The 23,386-nt window shown below is 31.3% G+C and overlaps 1 protein-coding gene across 1 annotated transcript in view; it reads right to left on the bottom strand.

Annotated features, from left to right (window-relative positions):
• Positions 1-23,386, bottom strand: part of LOC111615371 (multidrug resistance-associated protein 4-like) — a 56,115-nt gene that overhangs the window by 14,865 nt on the left and 17,864 nt on the right. The window contains exons 8-17 of the mRNA XM_023356789.1: positions 17,750-17,875; positions 17,272-17,521; positions 14,769-14,882; positions 12,624-12,710; positions 11,428-11,619; positions 7,448-7,542; positions 7,219-7,305; positions 7,060-7,156; positions 6,338-6,535; positions 5,551-5,726 (exon numbers count right to left, since the gene is read on the bottom strand). Coding sequence (XP_023212557.1) covers positions 5,551-5,726; positions 6,338-6,535; positions 7,060-7,156; positions 7,219-7,305; positions 7,448-7,542; positions 11,428-11,619; positions 12,624-12,710; positions 14,769-14,882; positions 17,272-17,521; positions 17,750-17,875 — 1,422 coding nt within the window. The remainder of the gene's footprint in view (positions 1-5,550; positions 5,727-6,337; positions 6,536-7,059; positions 7,157-7,218; positions 7,306-7,447; positions 7,543-11,427; positions 11,620-12,623; positions 12,711-14,768; positions 14,883-17,271; positions 17,522-17,749; positions 17,876-23,386) is intronic.

Below are 23,386 nucleotides of genomic sequence, written 5' to 3' on the forward strand. Positions count from 1 at the left end.
GCAATAGTCCACCACTCTATCGAGCTCAGTATCGCATTCCATATGCATAGCGAGAAATTATGGATAAATTGATACAGGACATGACTGAAAGTGGACTAGCTGAACCATCAACCTTCCCATTGTCATAACGCTCGGGACGCCTCTTGCCCAATTAACCTGCGAATAAGGAATAACATCATATCTAAAACAGATTATGGACTTTGATAATACTAGCATACGTATTTTACAGATTAATCTGGGAAAAAGTATTTTAGCTTCCTCCCTTTTATCTAAGAATATTGATAAATATGATTTAATTTTGGTACAAGAACCTTATTGTAAAAAAAAAATATTCCTTCTTGCTTACCCACCTCTTGTCCTGTGCTGCGGGGATCTGATGTTTTTTATTGGGCAATTACTTTGATAGCTAATACTGATTTATGCATCATACAAATTTCTCTAGTAAATACCTAATCACTACTGAAGTTATGATTGATAAAGATAGATTTATAGTTATTAATGTCTACTTCCCAGGTGATTATGATGATAATGTTTTTATAGACGAGCTACATAGAATAGTGCATGCTTTTTGTGATACATGTATTATAATTGTGGGTGACTTTAACGCCCACTCCCAGCATGGGGCGGTGACGCTTTTGATTTGCATGGGGATATGCTGGAAGAGTTCTTTGCAGGTAATGATTTAATAATTAATAATCCCTTATCTCCCCTGACTTTCATCTCTAGTAGAGGGGAAAGTTGGATTGATATTGCTGCTTGTAGTACCAATTATCACCCTAAAATACAAGATTGGAGGATCCTAGATAAAGATAGTCTTACTGAACATGCCTATATCACCTTTAACTTGGTTAACATAAATAGTAGTTCAACATCCCCTTATCTTCCTCGCAATAAGTATGTTTGTAACCAGGCTAATTGGCAGGTTATGAAAAATTTTTTCGATGATTATCTTATTGATCAATATTCGGAGGACCTTTCTATTGTGAGAGAGCAAATTGATAAAAATATTGAGACTATCATTAATGCATGTGAGCTGTATATACCAAAGAGGATTGTACATAAGAAAAGTGTGCCTTGGTGGACCCCCGAGTTAAGTGTGTTGCGTCGTACAGCTAGAAAGTTAAGAAGAAAAGAAGAACTTACCAGCGTTGCACAGATAACAATGAAAGAATTTTGCATAAGGAGGCTTATCTATAAAGCCAAAGGCAATAAAAATATGTCATAACTAAAATTCAGAGCTGGCGTAACTTTTGTTCAAGAACTTCTGCTAATCCTTGGAGTTACATTACAAATATGTGTAGTAACAAACTTCGTAAAACACAAATTCTAACTACTAATACACAGGATACTCACCCTAAAACGCTTATTGAGTCTTTGACGTCACAACTTATTACATATTGCCCTAATGATGATCCTGTTACTGACAATAAATGGCAGCAACAAATACATAGTCAATGTAATAATTTGATTGATACTGAAAATATTACATCTTTTACTTTTGATGAGGTTAATCGTGCTTTTAAAACTATGAGCCGGGGAAAGGCTCCTGGTATTGATAATATTACTGATGAAATTGCTTTAGGATTATGGAATATTATTCCTACTTTATTTCGTAAAACATATAACACCTGTTTAGAATATTCTATCTTCCCATGCATGGAAAGTTGCGTCTGTTCTATGTACCTGTTCCTACGTTGGGTAAAGTTTTGGAGCGGTTAATTACTGAAAGAATTGTATGGTTTGTTGAATGTAACCAGAGCCTGAGTGAGGCACAATTCTGCTTCCTCCCGCAGCGTTCTGCGGAAGACGCAATTGAGACGGAGGTCAACCATGTTCTACATTTGCTCGAGACCCATAAATATGTTTTGGGGATCAGTTTGGATATTTCCAAAGCTTTTGATAGAGCATGGTGGCCCTTCATTTTATATCGTCTTCGTCAAATCAATTGCCCTTGTAATATTCTGAAAATCCTACAGGATTACTTGAAAGATCGTAGTGCCATTTTAAGATATGGTCAACATCAGGTTTGTAAAAACATCACTATTGGGTGTCCACAGGGGTCCGTGATTGGACCCCTATTATGGAATATGACCTTTGATGCATTTCCTCTCGAAAACTTTGAACACACAAATATTTGTGCCTATGCTGATGATGTATTCCTGCTTTTAGGTGGCAAGTCGAGGGCTGATATTGAATGTAATGCTAATACTATGTTCCAACATGTTTTTAACTGGGATATTAAACATAAATTCCTTTTCAATCCTTCAAAAACTAAAGCTAAAGTCTTTAATAAACCTAAACACCCCAATTTGTATCTTCACCCCCCACATATCAAAATGCAGGGTAATACCATTAAAGTGGAACGTTCACTAAAATATCTTGGGGTTGTTTTAGATTTTCGATTGACATGGGACAATCATATTGAATATATTACAAACCGGACCGGGTTTATTTTTCACTCATTTTCCCAAGTAGCAAAGAAAGAATGGGGCCTCTCCTCTGCTGCCATCTCTACCATTTATGATGGAATCCATATTCCAATTATTACTTATGCGTGTGGCTCTTGGGGATGGGCCACACGTAAGGTGCACCCTAAAAGAAAGCTTTTATCTTCTCTGAGACGCACACTCTTATCACCAAGGCATACAGAAGTGTGAGTAATTGCTGTTTACAGGTATTAGGTAAAAATGCACTTATAGATCTTGCTATATCGCAAAAACTGCTGTTCCAGCAGCTTACATGGGAACAGACAATTCAGATCTCGAATTGTACACTTAGTTGTTATAATGATATTGATTGGCCAATACCGTATAGGGAAACTTTTTCACCAGACAGAACTTCTGATTGTAGTTTTACTAATTTATACAGTGCTGATATTTAATTAAATATTAAAAAAATATAAAATTGCAACGTTTAACAATACTTTGTTTCCGTTTGTTCATCCGTCGTTCACTCCACTTGACAGTCCACAAATTTACAAACACGGAGGCGACCTTTCTTTAGAGGCTACTGCCTCTGCAATAAAATGCAAATATGGTAAAAAAAACGTCCTCTGGTGCTATTGCCATTTTCACATAAAATTCATTTTGCAGAAAAAATAATAAATATAAANACTCCACTTGACAGTCCACAAATTTACAAACACGGAGGCGACCTTTCTTTAGAGGCTACTGCCTCTGCAATAAAATGCAAATATGGTAAAAAAAACGTCCTCTGGTGCTATTGCCATTTTCACATAAAATTCATTTTGCAGAAAAAATAATAAATATAAACATGGCCGACGGTATTACATTTAATTACATATACAAAAATATAAAATTGCAACGTTTAACAATACCGAAACAAAGTATTGTTAAACGTTGCAATTTTATATATTTTTTTTATATTTAATTAAATGTAATATCGTCGGCCATGTTTATATTTTTTATTTTTTTTCTGCAAAGAGCTGATATTGACCTATATACTGATGGCTCCCGCATTAATGATAAGGTTGGGTGTAGTTTTGTTATATACATTAATAATTCTGAAGTAGTACATCAAATGTATCGGCTTGACTGTAGATGTACTGTTTTTCGAGCTGAGTTATTTGCTATTGGGGTGGCTATCGACTATATTAATCATAATTATAATACTCTTCATGTTCATATCCATACGGACTCTATGTCTGTTTATAGTCTTCAGAACAACAATCTGAATCCACTAGCTCAACATATTAAGAGGGCTATTTTGGCTTCCCACTGTGTGTTCACTATCACATGGATTAGGGCTCATCAGGAAGTGCTGGGGAATGAGAGAGCTGACTCACTGGCTAAAGAAGGTGCTATGAATGACTCGCTGTCAATATCTTATAACAAGATTAGCAAACGTTCGTTACGTCATCTTCTATGGTTAGACACAATACAACTCTGGCAGAATATGTGGAACCAGAATAGTCAACATATTACCTTCAGTTTCATTCCGGATCTTCTGCAGTTTCTCAAGATTAATTGGGGCACTCCTGATTACTACACTTCACAAATTTTTACCAATCACTGTAAATATGCAAGTTATCTTGCTCGATTTACTAATAAGAATTCTAGACTTTGTCAAGCCTGTGATAAGGAAGATAATGCAATACATTATCTTTTTGACTGTATGATTTTTGATAGCTCACGCCTTGAGATTCAATTACTATTACAAGAACTGGGAATCATGTGGCCTTGCAACCCTTTTGATATTTGGCGTACAAAGGAAATATATTATGCTTTTAAGAGACTTGCTAGGCATATCAATACTGTAACTCACAATTCTATCTACAATTAATCGTCTTGGTCCCTGGTTCATTTAATGAAATTTGTAGCATCTACACGCGCATTTCTGTTGTGTAATATAACATATATTTTTCTTCTCATCCAGTGCAAATATTATGCAGATTGGTTGTCAATGCATCCTTACATATAATGTGTTTATGCGCCAGTTGCTTTGTATTTGATTTAATGTTATTTTAATTTTGTTTTTATTACATGTATTTTTATTCTATTTGTAATTGTTTCGGTTTTTGTCACGTTGTGTGATTTCTAATGTGATTGTTTGATAGCACGTGTTCGCTTTTTTTGCAAGCTTTTATTACTTAGACATTTATATAATCAATAGATTGCAAGTGTTTTGATTGTACTATAAAATATTACTGTTATTCTGTTTATGTCGCTATGTAAACTCATGCTACTATGTGATTATTGTAATTACGCGGCTAATTTCTTATATTGTCCATATACTAATAGGTTCTTGTAACAAATTTGACTGCGTGCTCACATTTGTAGTATATACGACACCATTGTATAAGTAGTTGATTGTAAATATCTGGTTATATTATGTAACATTACTGTCACTCTTTATAAATATGTACCCTCATATTACTGTGTAATTCTTGACATTACGCAATTGATTTGTTATACTGACATGTTTTTGAAATCAATTGTTGGCACGTGTCATGTTTATAGTATAAGATATTATTTTTTATATGACAAACTGAAAACAAGGAAATATTTCAGAGGGAAACTGAAATGGTTCCTTGTCTTTTTCTATCAACAATTTTTGTAAAGTATCGGTAAATCTTAGCGTTCCTTATTTATAACTACCAAGTCCGTGTTAACTACTTTTGAGCCCTTTGTCTTCCTTTTTTTTTCTAATCTTTTATTCCAGATTTTACCTATAGCACTCACTCACTTGATCCACTCACTCAAGTGATTCGATTTACATCTTGTATCACAACATGCAAACCTAAACCACCAGAATTCTATCGAAGTCAGTTCTAGGTAAGACATAAAACAGGAGAATTGCCGAGAAAACAGAGTAGTTGAAGCCTACTCTGTACGTGGAAATAATTCGAGATGGAAAAATTAGAAGTATTATCCGTTTCAACTCGTAAAGCTTGTTCGATTATATCTGAAACTTTTTACAAGGCTGAAATAAATTTGACATAAATAATGTAACCTTTCTTCATTAATCTTGTATTGTATTTAAAAAACTGTTTACATGAATAAACTCACATTCATCATAAATATAGCGTACCATTTGATTAGCCAATAATCGCTGCCATTTGTAATGGATTGTGCTACAAGTAGCATTAGTAATAACAATATCCTGAAGAGAAAACTTGATCCAGCATTCAAATATTCTTTATAGACTGAAATTCCTATTGTTCCAACTTCTACATCGTCAGGTGGTATTTTTTTATTTTCATTCTCCTAAAAAAGTATTTTTAGAATTATATAAAATATTCATTGAATTAGACTTAAATATATTAGAAAGTATTTCAATATAAATTTTCGAAAAAAGTACAAGGTACCATTTTCTTCATAAAACTGAAATTTGGATTTGTACACAAAATAAAAACCAACTCAGTATTTTCTTCAATACTTGTAGTTATATAATAATAATATAAACAAAGAAAACCGAAAAACAATTAAAAATATTTATCATAATACAGTATAATCAGTGATAATCGAAGAAAATAAATACAGTATAAATATTTTTCTGTACAAGTATAGAACTTCTCGTATCAAATCACTCCTTACGTGGAAATGAATTGCCGGTTATGGCAAACAGCCTGTATATTGCAACGTGATATTTACTTATATTTTTCAATAACTTTTCAAATGATCCCTGTACGTATTAATGAATCAGTTTATAATTTCATTGTAATAGTTTATTCCTAAGATTAAATAATTGTTTGTTTTAATAGAAAATATAGAGAGAATTACATACAGGAGTTCAGAAATAGAAACTTCCACATCTCATTTAATCTACACTAAAATAATTCACTCAGATAACTATTTAATACATAACAAATTCTTACCAAATTACTGTTGTTACAATCAATATTTTCAGTTTCACAAGACATATCAGTTTGAGTACTTTCAAATATTTTATCATCGTTCAAAAGACCAGTTTCTAATTTCATCCTATCTTCAGCGATTTCATTATCAGATGAAATTCCTGTAAGCATTTCTAAATTTTCTATTCTCTTATAATTGTCAACGATTTCAAATTTTTCCTAAAATAAATTTATAATATATATAAATAAAATAGTAAATTTAAGACTTTTTTAAATATATCTATATATATAATCGAGACGACTTAATAATAATAATGATAGTAACATGCACTGAAAAAATTAGCAAGTAGACAGAACTTGCCCATGAAATAAGGCATCTGTGGAGGATGGGTAGGGTGCTTATTGTACCTGTTGTTCTCTCCTGTACAAGTGTTATACCACACACACTTCACAAAAGCCTGGGAATATTACAATTGAATGGAATACATACATTACACTACAGAAGGCCACTATATTGAATACATGCCTATATTGAACACATGCACTATATTGAATATGGCAATACATCCCAATGTATTGTATATGTTTAGTTATAGTTTATTTAAACAACACAGTTAACTTCATAATTGTTTTCTGATTCTAAACTTTATAACGTTAAATTGATGCGTTTTAAAATAGAAAATAATGTCATTTTTTTCACAAACTAATTAGAAAGAAAACTGGTAAACAAATAGTATCGTTACCTTATTTAACACTAAAATTTTACTTGCAGAGTTTAAAAATTGCACTTGATGCGTAACTAAAATACAAATCTTGTCATTCAGATATTCCATTATACATCTGAAATGAATAAAAAGCGAAAATGTATTTAACTATACCATACATAATACTTAAATACTTACTTTTCAAAGATATGTTTTGCTACTGGTACATCAACAGCACTTAGTGGATCATCAAGGAGGAATATATCGGCATCCAGATATAATGCTCTAAGAAACATAAAAATGACATCAGGGTAAACTAAACTTACTACAAAAGACAATAAATATATACTATACATAGTTTTTTTATTCACGTTGAGCTAATTATTGACCTAAGAGAAACAAACAAGTAGAGTAAGAGTTACTTTACCTTGCTAGATTAATTCTTGCTTTTTGCCCACCGCTCATTATCACTCCTCTTTCACCCACAACAGTTAGATCTCCTTTAGGAAATAAACTTATATCCTAAAATTGGTAAATGTAAAGTGCAATGTAATTATGTTTAATATAATATGCACTGAGAAGTAGAAGTCTTTTACACTAAATATAACTACAATAGATATTCAAGTACATTTTAGAAAATTTAATTAAATTAATTATAAGTATCATTAAATGTAACCATTTTATTAAGGTAAAAATCTAGATTGAATATGTACTCAGGCTAGTGCACACGATAATACTTTTTCCAAGTTTCCACCGTAAAAACATATCAAAAATAATTTGCACTTTCTTGTACAATACATGTTAAATTCTTAAATGATCGACATAATATATATATAGGCTATATTTTATCACATATAATGAGGACATAACTTGAAATTTATAAATTTACTGTTGCCGAACTTACATGTTTATTCATTATCATAAGAAATAAACATTTTACTTTTGCTTTTGACGCTTTCTTCTCTGACTGCTTGATTCAATTTTTTTTTATTAGATCCTGCATTGTTCAGTCAGACTTGAAAAAAGACAAGTGCACAAGAGTGATGAACGACATTCTGAAAAAAGCCTTTTATCTGAGCTTCTAAGATTTCTGATCTAAACTCACATTAGTGTCAACGATGTCATGAACTGAAGCATGCACGATTTAAGAATAAAAAATTTAAGTGTGATTTTGTACTTTATTGGCAGTATCAAATTATTTACTATCCAACCATATACACATTTTAAAAATCACTAAAAATGGTGTCTATAACTGATTAAATTTTTGTTACTTTTTTAAATTTATTCATTTATTATATTTTAATTTGGGTATAATATTGAAGTGTTAATAAAATTACTTTTTTTCAACGATCGATTTTGCAATCAAATAATAAAAACAAGCATAACCGAAATCAGTCTCCAGAAATACAGAACATCTTGGTCACTCAAACTAAATTTATTAATCAGAATTTAATAAATAATTAATTATAATGAGCTAACAAACATAATATACATTTGGGTTTAAAATAAACAGCAAGTATTGCCAACGAAGCTATGTCAGAATATACTAGCAGAATGTTTGACAATCATTACCAACAAATAACCGATTCGATCTCGTACATTTTTAAAATATTATACCGTCTTGTTTGTCTTCCAGTTACTTTTTTGTTCTTCCAGTTACTTTTCATTTTGTAGTGTCCTATACATTTCAGTGTTACTTGGGTAAACTACTAATGTATTATTGAGATATTCTCAGACAATTGTTTAGAAAATGAAACTGTAAAACCATCCTTTAACAAGTTTCAAGATACAGTACGACGATATCTAACTGAACGATAACACTTAATATAAATAATGACAGTTACAAGAACAAACTATAATATTGTAACATATTATATTATAATATATTATATATGTTATATATTATATAATATGTTACACATACAGTGGTACCTCGGTATACGTCCGATTCGGAATACGTCCTGTTTGGACGAAACAAATTTTGCTCTGTATATGACTTGTGTTCGGTATACGACTTAATACAATTATACGCACCATCTATGAACAAGTAGCCCTATCGGTGTACTAGACCAAACTAGACTTTCCGGTGCCACGATTTATAACTTTGTTAAATTTCTTCTGATTTTAAATTTTAAGTAAAATTTTATTATTTTTATTAATCATGAATTGCAAAAAGGCAAATGAAAAGCAACAGAAAACTAAAAAAATGACTAGAATCACAATGGAACTGAAAAAAGAGATTGTTGAGAAATATGAAGGTGCATGCATGTTCGAGATGTTGCATACCGTATTCCGAGAACGACGATTACGACAATCGTAAAAAATAAAGACATTATCAAATCTGCTAAACGTTGCGAAAGGAGTTAAATCAACTTCTAAACAGAGATCGAAAATATTAGATACTTTAGATCATGTTGAGAAATTGCTTTTGCTTTGGATAACTGAAAAACAGTGCGTTGGCGACATCGTATCAGAAGCAATTATTTGCGAGAAAGCTAAAAATATACATGCTGATCTCATGAAAAACCAAGCAGGAACTAGCCTAAAAAGCGAGGTGTTTCAAACACCTCGCTATTTTTTACATTAAAACGGATTAATCATTTTTACATTACTTATGGGAAAAGTTGGTTTGGTACATGTCCTATTCGGTATAAGTCCAAACATCAGGACGGATTAAGGTCGTATACCGAGGTTCCACTGTATTATATTTCCTACTGAAAAAAGTAAAAGTAAAATTAATAGAAATTTTACTCCATTTTTCGCAAACACAGTGTTTGATTATTTACTATAAAAATACACCGACAGTGTTATTTCTATACTCGGAATAAATGATTGTTTGCATATTTGAACGCATTACTTGTTTATTTCTGTGTGTAACTTAGGGCAGTTCGTAAAGTCAAACGAGTTAAACATGTTATTAACGAATCGTTCTAAAACTAATAGTTTTAAAAAACTGTTTTCAAAATGTAATTGTAATGTAATGTAATTGTAATGTAATGTAATTGTAATGTAATGTGTTCTAATTGTAATAACAATTAGAACAAGAAAAATCTGAATAATTCCTTTCAATTCAAATTATATTTTGTTATTTCTGTTAGAACTAGTGATTATCATTGTGTAGATTGCACAGTTAAGAGCACAATATGATCATAATTACGAAAGTTATTCCATTGAGATAATATTTTATACAATTAACGAAGCACTTACTGCTACAAAAAACAAAACCAAAATATAAAATCAAAAATATCATTTACACTTTACAATATTTTTTTAGTATTCTAAGAAATAACTTAATAACTAACAGCTTAATGTAGCATGTAAAAAATAATTCTTCTTAATTGAAGTTTTTAGACTATTTACAAAAAATTAAAATTATTCGAGTCTATCTTTTAAATCCCTTATACACCACCACAGAAGTAACAGTTTAAAAAATTGCTTTTAAAGAAAACTTCTAATGAAGAAAACACTTCTAAAACAGGTAAAAATTGGTAGAAAAGTCCACAAAGTTAAAAAAAATCAAGTGCCAGCCTGATAAAAGATCAAATAATGTGGATTTCTCGTAACTACCACTAGTGGGCCAGAAGCAGTTTAAAAGTGAATAAAATAATATGGAATGAAGAATTCATTATGGTTTTAGGCTGTGTACACACTAGGCGTTTTTAAACGCGCGTTCGACGAGCGTTTAGCAGAGCGTGCGCACTGGCTCGGTTTGGAAATGGATGTGGAAGTGATTGCTTGTGTGTGGCTCCTCTATCGTCGCTATAAAAGACGACGACAGAGGCAAAAAGAATTTTGGGCGCACCCAATATTACGAGATAGACTGACGCATGAAATGTTTGCGACGTTGCATCCAAAACTAAGACAAAATAAATTCAAGTTTTTTAATTCTTTTAAAATATCTATAAAATCCTTTGACGATGGTTGGTCTCTTTTAGATTTCATCAATAAATAGATAAGTATCGAAATGATCGTTCTCCATTTCAGCACATATATCTCAAAGCGCTCGGCTAACGCCCGCAAAACGCGCGATCGAATGTACATACAGTAACTAAAAGAAAAGGCTGGCATTTGATCTTTTTTAACTTTGTGGACTTTTTCTACCAATTTTTACTTGTTTTAGAAGTGTTTTCTTCATTAGAAATTTTCTTTAAAAGCAATTTTTTAAACTGTTACTTCTGTGGTGGTGTATAAGGGATTTAAAAGATAGACTCGAAAAATTTTAATTTTTTGTAAATAGTCTAAGAACTTCAATTAAGAAGAAAAAAATACATCCTGAGTTACCACGGAAATTGTAACTAAAAAGTAATTGTCGTTTAATTACTAGTTGGTATCAAACAACTTTTCGACTTCAATGAAGATAAGTAATCCAAATCGTGGCTAATAAATAAATAAAAAATAGCGCATTACCTTTTCTAGAGCAGTTATATACAGAACTTTTTTATATTTCTCCTCTTCGTATTCTTCTCCGAACAAGATATTTTCTCTGATTGATCCGTTGAATACCCAAGCTTCTTGAGAAGCGTAAGCAATTTTTCCCCTCACTATCACTTTACCGGAAGTAACAGGAATTTCTCCCAAAATGGACAATAAGAAAGACGTCTAATCAAATTAATAAAACGTTTTATTACTTGATATGAAAAGCTATGTGTAAATAATATAAGAACATAAGCATTTAAAATGTTAGTAACATAGAGAGTAATTCCTTAAATCCTACCATACAGAAGTTATGTAGGTACGATTTAAGATTACATTTTAAACAAACATAAAAAAATCATTGAATAAAGTTATTAGGATTTCGTTTCCAGTAAACAACTACTAAAATACTGCGGAATGAACACTTAAAAAATACATGAATTTATCAATAATTTACTTGCTAGAAAGTTATCAAATATATCGAGAAAATTATAAGAAAACAACAATAAACTTATTTGTTGAAAAAATTTGATACTACGCCGTCTGAGACAGATATTCACTCTGTGAACCAATATATTTGACTGAACTGTATACTACATCTTATTGGCGGCAGACCCGCTATTTCCGTGATATTAAATTCAGGCACTGTACAATTTAGGCAATGGAACGTGTTGAGCAACTTCACTATATGCAATGAAAATAATTCGAATGTTCGCTACTTCATTAAAATAAGAGTTTCAGAACAAATAATAAAGTAATAACAAATTATTGGGTTAATAATTTTGCATAAGAACCATTTGTAGATAAAATTGATTATATGAATAAATTTTACGAAATGTAATTATAAATATGCTTAGATCCAGTTGTGGGTAAAATTTGACTTGTTAAAAATCATTTTCATTTAACTAAGAAATGGATGAAAAGTTAGATTCTATAACAGATTATTCACACAATAACAATACAAATTATTCTCTAACTATTTTTTCTCTCTCCCTACATCATGTAACGAATTTCCGCTGTAACTATTCAACAACATCAAATTATTTAACGTGACAATTAAGTATGACAATTTAAAAATGAATTTTATTGCAATTACATAAAAGGTTAACTTTTAAATTTTTGTTAACTATTCTAAACAAGCATTATATAACAAAGGATATAAATAACTTAAAATATATAATCAGACAGACCTTTCCTGATCCGACAGGGCCTATAACAGTTAATAATTCTCCAGGTTGTACGTTTATAGATATATCATTTAATGTTGGGTAGGTTTCCTTTTAAAAATTCAAAGCGTAAAGTAACTAAATTGTATATAAATAATCTTATACGTTATAAATTAGAAATAATATACCATTAAATTAGATAAGAATAACGTAAATATATTATTTAATAAAAAAGCTGATAGTAATTTATAAATCCTAAAATTAGTGTCGAGTTATTCATATATATTAAAGGTACACTATGCTATGACAATTGCTTGTATACCAGAAGTTCTGTAATCTCTCCTGTCTGTAAAATATAGGCGATAAAAATATATTGTGTCTTGTCTCGTATTATCCCTCAGTTCATGCCTTGAATCCGTAAGATGCCAATACAGCATTTTTTGACATTGGTTTTTCCAATTTTTGAAAAATCTTAAATCATTCGTTTACTTTTTAATTTTTAAGTCACAAAAATTTAGTACATATGTTTGAACTGCGTGACTAGTCTATAAGCTAAAAACACCTGGATTCCCCAGACGTCATCTTCTTCTTTAGGTTTCTTTACATCAGTAAAATTACATAAGCTAGGAACTTGTGAGCCTTGAATTTAATTAGCATTATTCGACACATTGCCAATTTAAAATAAATAGACCAAAAATGCCACTTTTATATTCTGTGTTTTTCCTTTATACTTGGAACATCGTTAATTCAACTCAAATTGTGAGAATCCAACTGTAACTCACTTTAATTTAACCTTAACGACCCAATCTTAATCGTGAACGACGTCATACATGCTCACCAATTGTTGTCCTCAGCTACCCGAGAAAATCTCCACTTACACGTTCCCGACAATGAAAACGACGCACTTCCGCGATTTTTTGACCTTTAGGTCAAACGAGAACAGATGTCGAAATCGACGGTCGAGATAAGGAGTCCTCGCCCAGTCTTCGAGAAGTGTCATCATCCCGGATTTTTTCCCAATAAGTAACGGTGTCACTGCAGAATTGGATATCTCCCCTGGACATTGGATAATTTTGTGCAGAAACCATGGATAGCCTTTCTTTACAAGAAATATTGGATAACCTTCTCAACAAGAAGAAGAACGTGGACATTCGTGAACCTGCATGGACATTCGCTTCTCCAGGTATTTAGCAACCCGCAACCACTAAAACTCACTTTCTCTCTCTCTGAATATCGCGGAAATTTGATTAAGTTCACCCAAGTTTACTTATTTTAATCCCAATCGGGATACTCTCGTATTGTAATCTAATGTTTTATATCTTTAGAAATAAACGTTGTTTCTTTGACCTAGTCTTTCCGTGAGTCACTTCCAGTGTGCTGTCTCTCACTTCATCCCAAATCCGTTCGCTCACACACGCGATCGTTTGCGCTAGAAAACGGTTTCTGTGTCTGTCCGGAAATAAACAGTGGTGTCAGTCTTGACGAAATTTGTCATTGCTATCTTCGCTGACGCGGTGTCGACCCTTCGGTCCTATGGTGCCAAAGTATAGGAGGGCCTTTCGGCATTGTCACAAAATTATCTGATGTGCTTATTTTAAACAACGCGATTTTTTCATCTCTGGTTGTTATGTTGCATTCTTTTGGCAAAGAGACATCAAAAACAAATGTAATCGTACAATGCTCTCATTAAATTACATTAAATTCACTCTATTCTATATAATAAACAATGTTGTAGTAATGAAGCCAGTAAAAAGAAGTAAGACACTCATAATTTTAATGTTACGACAAAGTTCCTCATAGAATGGACATATGAAAAATAAATCTTTTCGAGAAACAGATAGTTTGTGCAGTTTTAGATTTCTAGCAAAATTACAGCTTTTTTAATAGTAGGAATTCAAATGCAATTTCATGAATAATTTTATATAGTGTGCTATTTAATTATTATATCTGTGTGTTTCTGTTAACTGCTAAACATCTGGTGTAACTTCAGTAATTTTTTAAAACATCATTTTAAAAAATTACTCAAGCGATGACCAGTTATTCAACATAGGAATATTTAATAACTGCTAATACATTTACATTAAAATCAGTGTAATTATATAAACTAAAACAGCTACGGCATTCATTTCAAAACTTATAATAATTGAAATTATATTAATTACGTCTTACTTTTTTCCATGTAGCCGTGACATTATTCATCCATATTCCACATTCGGTTAAAATTTTGCTCTCTTCTACAGCTTTGAGAGTCTCGTCATCTTTTTCTTGAAGAAGAAGGAAATCCTAAATCACAATTCGAAAAATGTTACAAGAAGTATTACAACTATGTCCCCGTAGTTTAATAAATTTAGGAACAATGATAGTGTTAGATATCAGAATGCAGTAATCCATTCCATTCCATTTTATTTTTTAAGTTATAATGAGCGTTCTATGACTAATTGAATTTAAAACTTATTCTAATGACAAATGATAATTTATATACTAGTTTATATTGCATTAGTTTATATTATATCGAAAGCAGTAATACATTTGGTCAGTCATGCAGGCGCTAATCTGCCCAAGAAAAGATGATCAGCAGAAGTTATATGAAATGTTTGTTTTCCAGGCTATGATATTGTATCACTCATTAAAATACATAAACTGTTGCTATTCACAGAAATAGATGTTTATTATCAACCGTCGTTAAATTTTAAAGTATCACGATTAGTTACAATCTATTAAAAATTATATCAATATCGTTTCTTTACAGGCATATTGTAAACTAAAAGAACTATTTATGTGACATCTCACAAAAGCCATAGTAGTAGTTAAATTGTCACATTTCTATCAAGCATTGCAAATATACCATACGATAGTTATGAGTTTTCATATGGATATAAGTTTAGTAACGAAAATTTCTTCTCATCATATGCCTTATTCTGACCACAACGTCAGACCCACGTTTATTTGTAAATATTTATAACTCGAAAGAATAAAAATATTTATAATCACAACATACTTAAAGGCCAAAAACCTTGTTTATGATAGGGCAAAATTTCCAAAAACTAGTGAATATCAGTAAGTAATGCAGATGCGTACTTTTAAACTTTTAACACAGATAATTTGCTCCTGATAGATCGTAAAATGAGGTGGTTCGAGTCAAACTTAAAAACTTGTCAGTAAATGTCAGTAAATTTTAAAACTTACGATGTTTGACAAAAGTTACAAATTATAAAGTTTAAAATGTTTACAACGTAGGTTTCCACAAACACACAAAATAAAATAAAGTTCAAATAGTCCAGTAATACTGAACAGGTTCGTCGAAAAGATTACTTACAAAGTAATCCTGAGTTGTAGATAGATGTAAGCTCCTTTTGGCGTTGGTAGAAGAAACAGCCAGACGAATGTAACCTTCCTCGAGCTTAACGATAACAAACTTAACCTAACCAAGTTCCTTTCACTAACGTGAAGTCCTAAGCCAAGCTTAAGTTCTAAATACTCTGTCTGCAATATTTTCTACATCTGATAATTCTGTATACATTGTTATTCTGTAATAATATTTCATTGTTATTCTGTATTAATTATTCTCTCTGTAATATTTTGTATTTAACTGATTGTTTTGTATACACTGTTAATATGTACTATTGTTAAATGTATATAATTTTTCTCAGCTGTGCTCTTGCAGTGCTGAGTATGTGCCTCGAGCACCTAATAAAAACGATTGATTGATTGATTGATTGTTCGATCACCTTCACATCGTCTCCGCTGTTTCTGTCTGTTACGGCTATGATTGCCCGACATCCCGAGCTCATCGTCTTCCCAAAACCACTGGTCATTTTTAATATCGACTTCTGCAGCATCAACTAGTTTGAAACAAAATTTAAATAAAAAAGACAAAAAAGGCGGAAATCATGCTTTGAGACGATTTTAATCCTGACAGTTAAGATAACTCCATTATATATTTTGTGCCAAATTTTACTCAAATCGGTGACGGTGTAATACTTATTGTTAGCGTTATTAACGAAATTCTCTACCCTGTTCCTGATGGTTTACTGAATTAAAGTGCCAGTCTTGGAGGCCAATATCGAGTTCAGCAAAACAGACAGCTGCCAAGGGAGGCAAATTGCTATAGGCAGCAAAATGGTCTGAGGAATATAAAAATTATAAAACTAAAAAATTATTTTCAGATAGTTGTTTTTTGAATCTCTTGAAAATAATTAAAAAATTATATTTTCCAGGCCGGGCCCTAACATTTTTCAAATAAAATTACAATATGCCTGTATTTTAATTAGACGGTAAATAACTATCTTGCTCAAGATGACATAATTGCTAAATTAGTCCAAGGTCCCTCCACTGCTTTGTAAAACACGAAAATTTTAGACAGCTCAGTTTGGAAACTCCAAAATGACTACAATGGAATCTCTGTCACTACAATGTCCAGCTTCATCCGTAACCAGCTACTCCCCCATTGTGGGTCTGCAAAACTCATAGTGTAATATAACAAAAAAAAATATCAATCTTAGTGGCTAAGGCCCCAAAAGCGAAAGATTAGATTAATAAAATTTGTAAATAATTATTAAATATTATTTATAAATTTTTAAATAAAATATTAATATTTTCGAATAATTTTTAAAGTAAAATTGTAGATATAACTTAAACTCTGAAAACAACAATTTGTTAAACTGTTCATTACCTGAAGTCTCTTCAAAGAAACCAAAACTTCTGCAGCACAATCTGCTGCACGTGAAAATAGAATGGTAGTGCTACCGAAAATATGTGCAGAAGCAGCCATAGTAATATATATAATTTCAGCATTCAGTTGTCCTCCATTTAAGAAAAATGCAAGATATGTGAGGGAAGTAAATAATCTACATATAGGATAACCCAATATATGCGCTATTCCTCTTGCATATAAAAACACTCGAACTTTTTTCATTTCTTTCCTGCAAATATAAACAGTTCGCTATAACAAATTATAGAACTTTGAAAGTAATTGTGAAAAAAACAGGAATGGCAGAAATACAGTAAAATCTGTGTAAAGCAGAATTACACCAAATCATTTTCTATTGATCAGGTAAGTTTCCAACTTGAATAGTTTTTATTTAACTTAAAAAAAGTATTTTTTCTAAGCAATGTTTTATACAAGTTTTACTGTATTTAATATCACTTACTCTCTGATTTTCTCAACTAATGCAGCATATGGCAATTCCCAGGTGTACATTTTAATTAATCTCATATCAGCAATCATCTCGTTCAACAGGTTCATTCTTTTATCTCCCAATACAGCTGCTTGTAATCTATTATTATGGAATTATGTTTAAATATAAATATATACTTTTACAAAAATAAGCCTATATAAAACTACATTATAAATATTAATTTTGTTTATGTAGTTACTATTTTCTTTTATTCCAGTCACTAACTTTACTTTTTTGCTTATTTAATATTTAGTGGACATTTAGTAAAGTTTTTTAACCATCTGAATTTGAACTCCTAACATTAAAAAGAAAAAATATGAAGCCACAAATAATGTTATTCAAATAATAAAAAAATAGTTGGAAAAGAAATTTATACAACAAAATTAACGATGAAAATTAATAATATAGACACGACGTTCTACTATGCCTTTTTAAATTCCCGGATCAGTAACATATCTAAACATATTTTTATTTTTTTTCTAAATAAGTTAGCTTCCTCGTACCTCAGTCGCCACTCCTAAAAAATTATGTGCCAACCATTCAACACTTTCCTATTCAAACCTAAATAACACTTTAAAATCTCTGTCTTCTGGAGAGAACATAACTTATAATATTTAATCTTTCGTAGATTAACTACTTGAGCCATGGTTAAACATTAGCAGGAAATAAACCTAGACGAAAGTAACAGCAAACAACACTTTTTGCACTTGAGTCTACGTATGAATAAATGCGTGTATTCTGAAGAATATGCTACATACTTCAAATAAATGCTCACTTTTATTCATACTACTAGCTGCAAGGACTCGCTTCTCTGGGTTTTTATTTGTTCGTACATTTGTATGTAATATAGTTTTTATATATATATAAAAGACTGTTTTTCTAAGTAATCTAGAATCTAGCTGCAAGGACCCGCTTCGCTGGGTTTTTATTTGTGGCAAAAAGTAACGATAGTGAAGATTAAGATAATTACATTATAGCCAATTTTACCCGTTTTCACAGAATGCAAAAATTAGGTCCCCCGTTTCCAGACTAATTAGAGACCTGGTCCCGATTCTATTTCTGAACGTCTCCTGTTCACGTCAATTCAAACGAACTATTTTCAACGTTTCTGGAACGTTTACAATCGTTCTGTAATCGAACCAATATTCGAATTTGATCGAATTTGTTTTGTTCGAATTTGTTCGAACAAATTCGCACAAAACATTCGAAATAGAAAGCCACTTTCAACCACTTTCAAGCCCATATCTCCCGCACCCTTATAGCTATCGAGACGCAACCACCCCTATGCACGAATGGAGACTTGGGGCTACCACCACATACAAACACCATTCACGTGAGATGTGTAATTTTGGCGAAAAAGTGAAATATAGGGACATACATGTCCATTTATATATATATATATATATATAACAAAATTTTCATTCAAAAGCATTTGCTTCGTGCTGATAAGAGTTTCGCCTCTATGTTTATTCATGTGACTGAAAGGATTTACAGTGGAATTTCGCTTAAAGAGCATAATTCGTTTCAGAATCTTATTTGTAATGCGAAACACTCGTTAAGCAAAAGAATTTTTTCCATATGAATTGGTGTAAAATACGATAATGCGTCCCACGCCGAGAAAATACTCAAATATTTTATGTATAAAGTTTATTCAAAGAACATTATACAAAATGCATTCTTAAGCAGCGTGAATCATCATCATCTTTTCTTCTAGCATGAAATGAACCAACCTGTAGTGAGAATTCGATTTGCAGAAAACAAAAAAAATCACAGATAATATATCTGATAAACATGCCAAACAATGTGCCAAATCCTTGGACTATGTAGAGGCTATGATTAAATATTAGAAATTAATTAAGTTGACTAGATGCAAGCAGTTATGCTGCCATCTCGTATTAAATTTAACAATTATAAATAATTAATTTTTAATTTAGATGTTTTTAAAATTGAATTTGGAATTGGTCATTAAATTTAATACGAGATGGCAGCATAACTGCTTGCATCTAGTCAACTTAATTAATTTCTAATATTTAATCATAGCCTCTACATAGTCCAAGGATTTGGCACATTGTTTGGCATGTTTATCAGATATATTATCTGTGATTTTTTTTGTTTTCTGCAAATCGAATTCTCACTACAGGTTGGTTCATTTCATGCTAGAAGAAAAGATGATGATGATTCACGCTGCTTAAGAATGCATTTTGTATAATGTTCTTTGAATAAACTTTATACATAAAATATTTGAGTATTTTCTCGGCGTGGGACGCATTATCGTATTTTACACCAATTCATATGGAAAAAATTCTTTTGCTTAACGAGTGTTTCGCATTACAAATAAGATTCTGAAACGAATTATGCTCTTTAAGCGAAATTCCACTGTAAATCCTTTCAGTCACATGAATAAACATAGAGGCGAAACTCTTATCAGCACGAAGCAAATGCTTTTGAATGAAAATTTTGTTATATATATATATATATATATAAATGGACATGTATGTTTCTATATTTCACTTTTTCGCCAAAATTACACATCTCACGTGAATGGTGTTTGTATGTGGTGGTAGCCCCAAGTCTCCATTCGTGCATAGGGGTGGTTGCGTCTCGATAGCTATAAGGGTGCGGGAGATATGGGCTTGAAAGTGGTTGAAAGTGGCTTTCTATTTCGAATGTTTTGTGCGAATTTGTTCGAACAAATTCGAACAAAACAAATTCGATCAAATTCGAATATTGGTTCGATTACAGAACGNTATATATATATATATATAACAAAATTTTCATTCAAAAGCATTTGCTTCGTGCTGATAAGAGTTTCGCCTCTATGTTTATTCATGTGACTGAAAGGATTTACAGTGGAATTTCGCTTAAAGAGCATAATTCGTTTCAGAATCTTATTTGTAATGCGAAACACTCGTTAAGCAAAAGAATTTTTTCCATATGAATTGGTGTAAAATACGATAATGCGTCCCACGCCGAGAAAATACTCAAATATTTTATGTATAAAGTTTATTCAAAGAACATTATACAAAATGCATTCTTAAGCAGCGTGAATCATCATCATCTTTTCTTCTAGCATGAAATGAACCAACCTGTAGTGAGAATTCGATTTGCAGAAAACAAAAAAAATCACAGATAATATATCTGATAAACATGCCAAACAATGTGCCAAATCCTTGGACTATGTAGAGGCTATGATTAAATATTAGAAATTAATTAAGTTGACTAGATGCAAGCAGTTATGCTGCCATCTCGTATTAAATTTAACAATTATAAATAATTAATTTTTAATTTAGATGTTTTTAAAATTGAATTTGGAATTGGTCATTAAATTTAATACGAGATGGCAGCATAACTGCTTGCATCTAGTCAACTTAATTAATTTCTAATATTTAATCATAGCCTCTACATAGTCCAAGGATTTGGCACATTGTTTGGCATGTTTATCAGATATATTATCTGTGATTTTTTTTGTTTTCTGCAAATCGAATTCTCACTACAGGTTGGTTCATTTCATGCTAGAAGAAAAGATGATGATGATTCACGCTGCTTAAGAATGCATTTTGTATAATGTTCTTTGAATAAACTTTATACATAAAATATTTGAGTATTTTCTCGGCGTGGGACGCATTATCGTATTTTACACCAATTCATATGGAAAAAATTCTTTTGCTTAACGAGTGTTTCGCATTACAAATAAGATTCTGAAACGAATTATGCTCTTTAAGCGAAATTCCACTGTAAATCCTTTCAGTCACATGAATAAACATAGAGGCGAAACTCTTATCAGCACGAAGCAAATGCTTTTGAATGAAAATTTTGTTATATATATATATATATATATAAATGGACATGTATGTTTCTATATTTCACTTTTTCGCCAAAATTACACATCTCACGTGAATGGTGTTTGTATGTGGTGGTAGCCCCAAGTCTCCATTCGTGCATAGGGGTGNGCATTTGCATATTGTTTGGCATGTTTATTATATAACGGGCTATGGTTGTTGTTTATACGTACGTAATATGTGTAAACATAAGTGTGAAAAAATGTGTGATCACAAGTGATACTAAGATGCTAGCAGAACAAGTGCTAAACACAGAATGATAAAGCATGCGCACAATCCGGCACTTCCCCTCTCCTTGTCAATCGTTATGCAGAAACATTGCTCGTTAAGCGAGTTATTTTTCACAATTTGTTCTTGCTCGTTATGCGAATTGCTCATTAAGCGATGTTCCACTGTATTGGTAAAAAGCATGTGTGGAGGCATGTTGGAGAAAGATAGCTTACAAAGAATATGCAGTAAACAGTTAAATATAAAAGTTCAAATGTGTTCATTTAAGGCTGCATATCAGTTGAAACATGAAAATTTGCGGTAATTAGATAAATAATAAATAAACATGTTTACTCGAAATTATTAAAAATAGTCTACATCAGCGCTGTCCAACTTATCATAGCCCGCGGGCCATATTTTCTTCACCAAACATTTCGGGGGCCAAGAAGGTTGATAAATGAAAAGTCAGTTTATGTTAATTTAAAAAATATTTCATTTATACTAAAAAGAAAACTTTAAAATATTCGTAATATATTAATGAGAACATTGTGGCCGTAATTTTCACATAGTAAAATAATTTTAATATTAATAATAATAATTTAGTAACATAAATTTATTCATAGTAAAATGTACTCGGGAGCCTTAAAAATTATTTGGCGGGCCGCCAGTTGGACAGCCCTGATCTATAGCAAGATTTGTGAAGTTGGAAAAAGCCTTAGAATAAAAGCAGTATGCATCTTTTGCTGGCAGGTTGCCCGTGTGTTGCGTGTTTTATAATCCATCAATTTTAAAAATAATATAACAGGAAACAAATACCTGGAACCGAACAAGATGGATCCGCGATAAGTAAAGAACCGAAATCGTTGGAAAATAATTAATTTAATCATTCAACAGGAAGTGGCCACAGAATAAAATAAAAATTTATATTAAATAAAAAATTTATTTGAAGGTTGTCTTTCTGATAGAATTTACTCTGAAGTTTTATTTAAGCTAATGGCCATATTTAAATTAATTTATTAAATAACCTGATACTTATCAAGGAAAAATACTGATGTGTGTGTCGTTAAGGAAAACGTTAGAAAATATTTTTAGAAAAGATAGTTAGTTTCTAAGCTATAAATCTGAGTTAGGAAACAATAGCTGAAGGCAATTTGAGAATATCTCTTCTAATGATATTTCAATTATGTTCACATTGTTCGATGTCGCGTACAGAAAAAGTGTCTGAAAATTAATAATAAATAGATAATTATGAACAATTAAATCTTATTATTAATTTTATTCCCTATATTATATTCTTCCGTAGAAATTTTGCATTTATACGTTAAAAGGAATAAATTTAAAATATTTTAAAATAAATTATACGAAATCTTTACATTTAGGGGAGACCGGGGCAACTTCGGCATGCGGGGCAAGTTTGTCAAGCGCTTTTTTTAAAAAACAAATTAAAAGGAGACTTTGGTTATAGGTTAGGCAGTTGAGTTTTATTGGTGGCTTGTTGAGTGTAGTGTTTTTATTGTTCTCCAACAAGCGTAGTTGAATTATCAAGCAAATTTTCATTTTCGTT

Source organism: Centruroides sculpturatus, unplaced genomic scaffold (genome assembly GCF_000671375.1).
Source record: "Centruroides sculpturatus isolate CEXI.00-Female unplaced genomic scaffold, Cexi_2.0 scaffold2088, whole genome shotgun sequence".
NCBI classification, from domain to species: Eukaryota; Metazoa; Arthropoda; class Arachnida; order Scorpiones; family Buthidae; genus Centruroides; species Centruroides sculpturatus.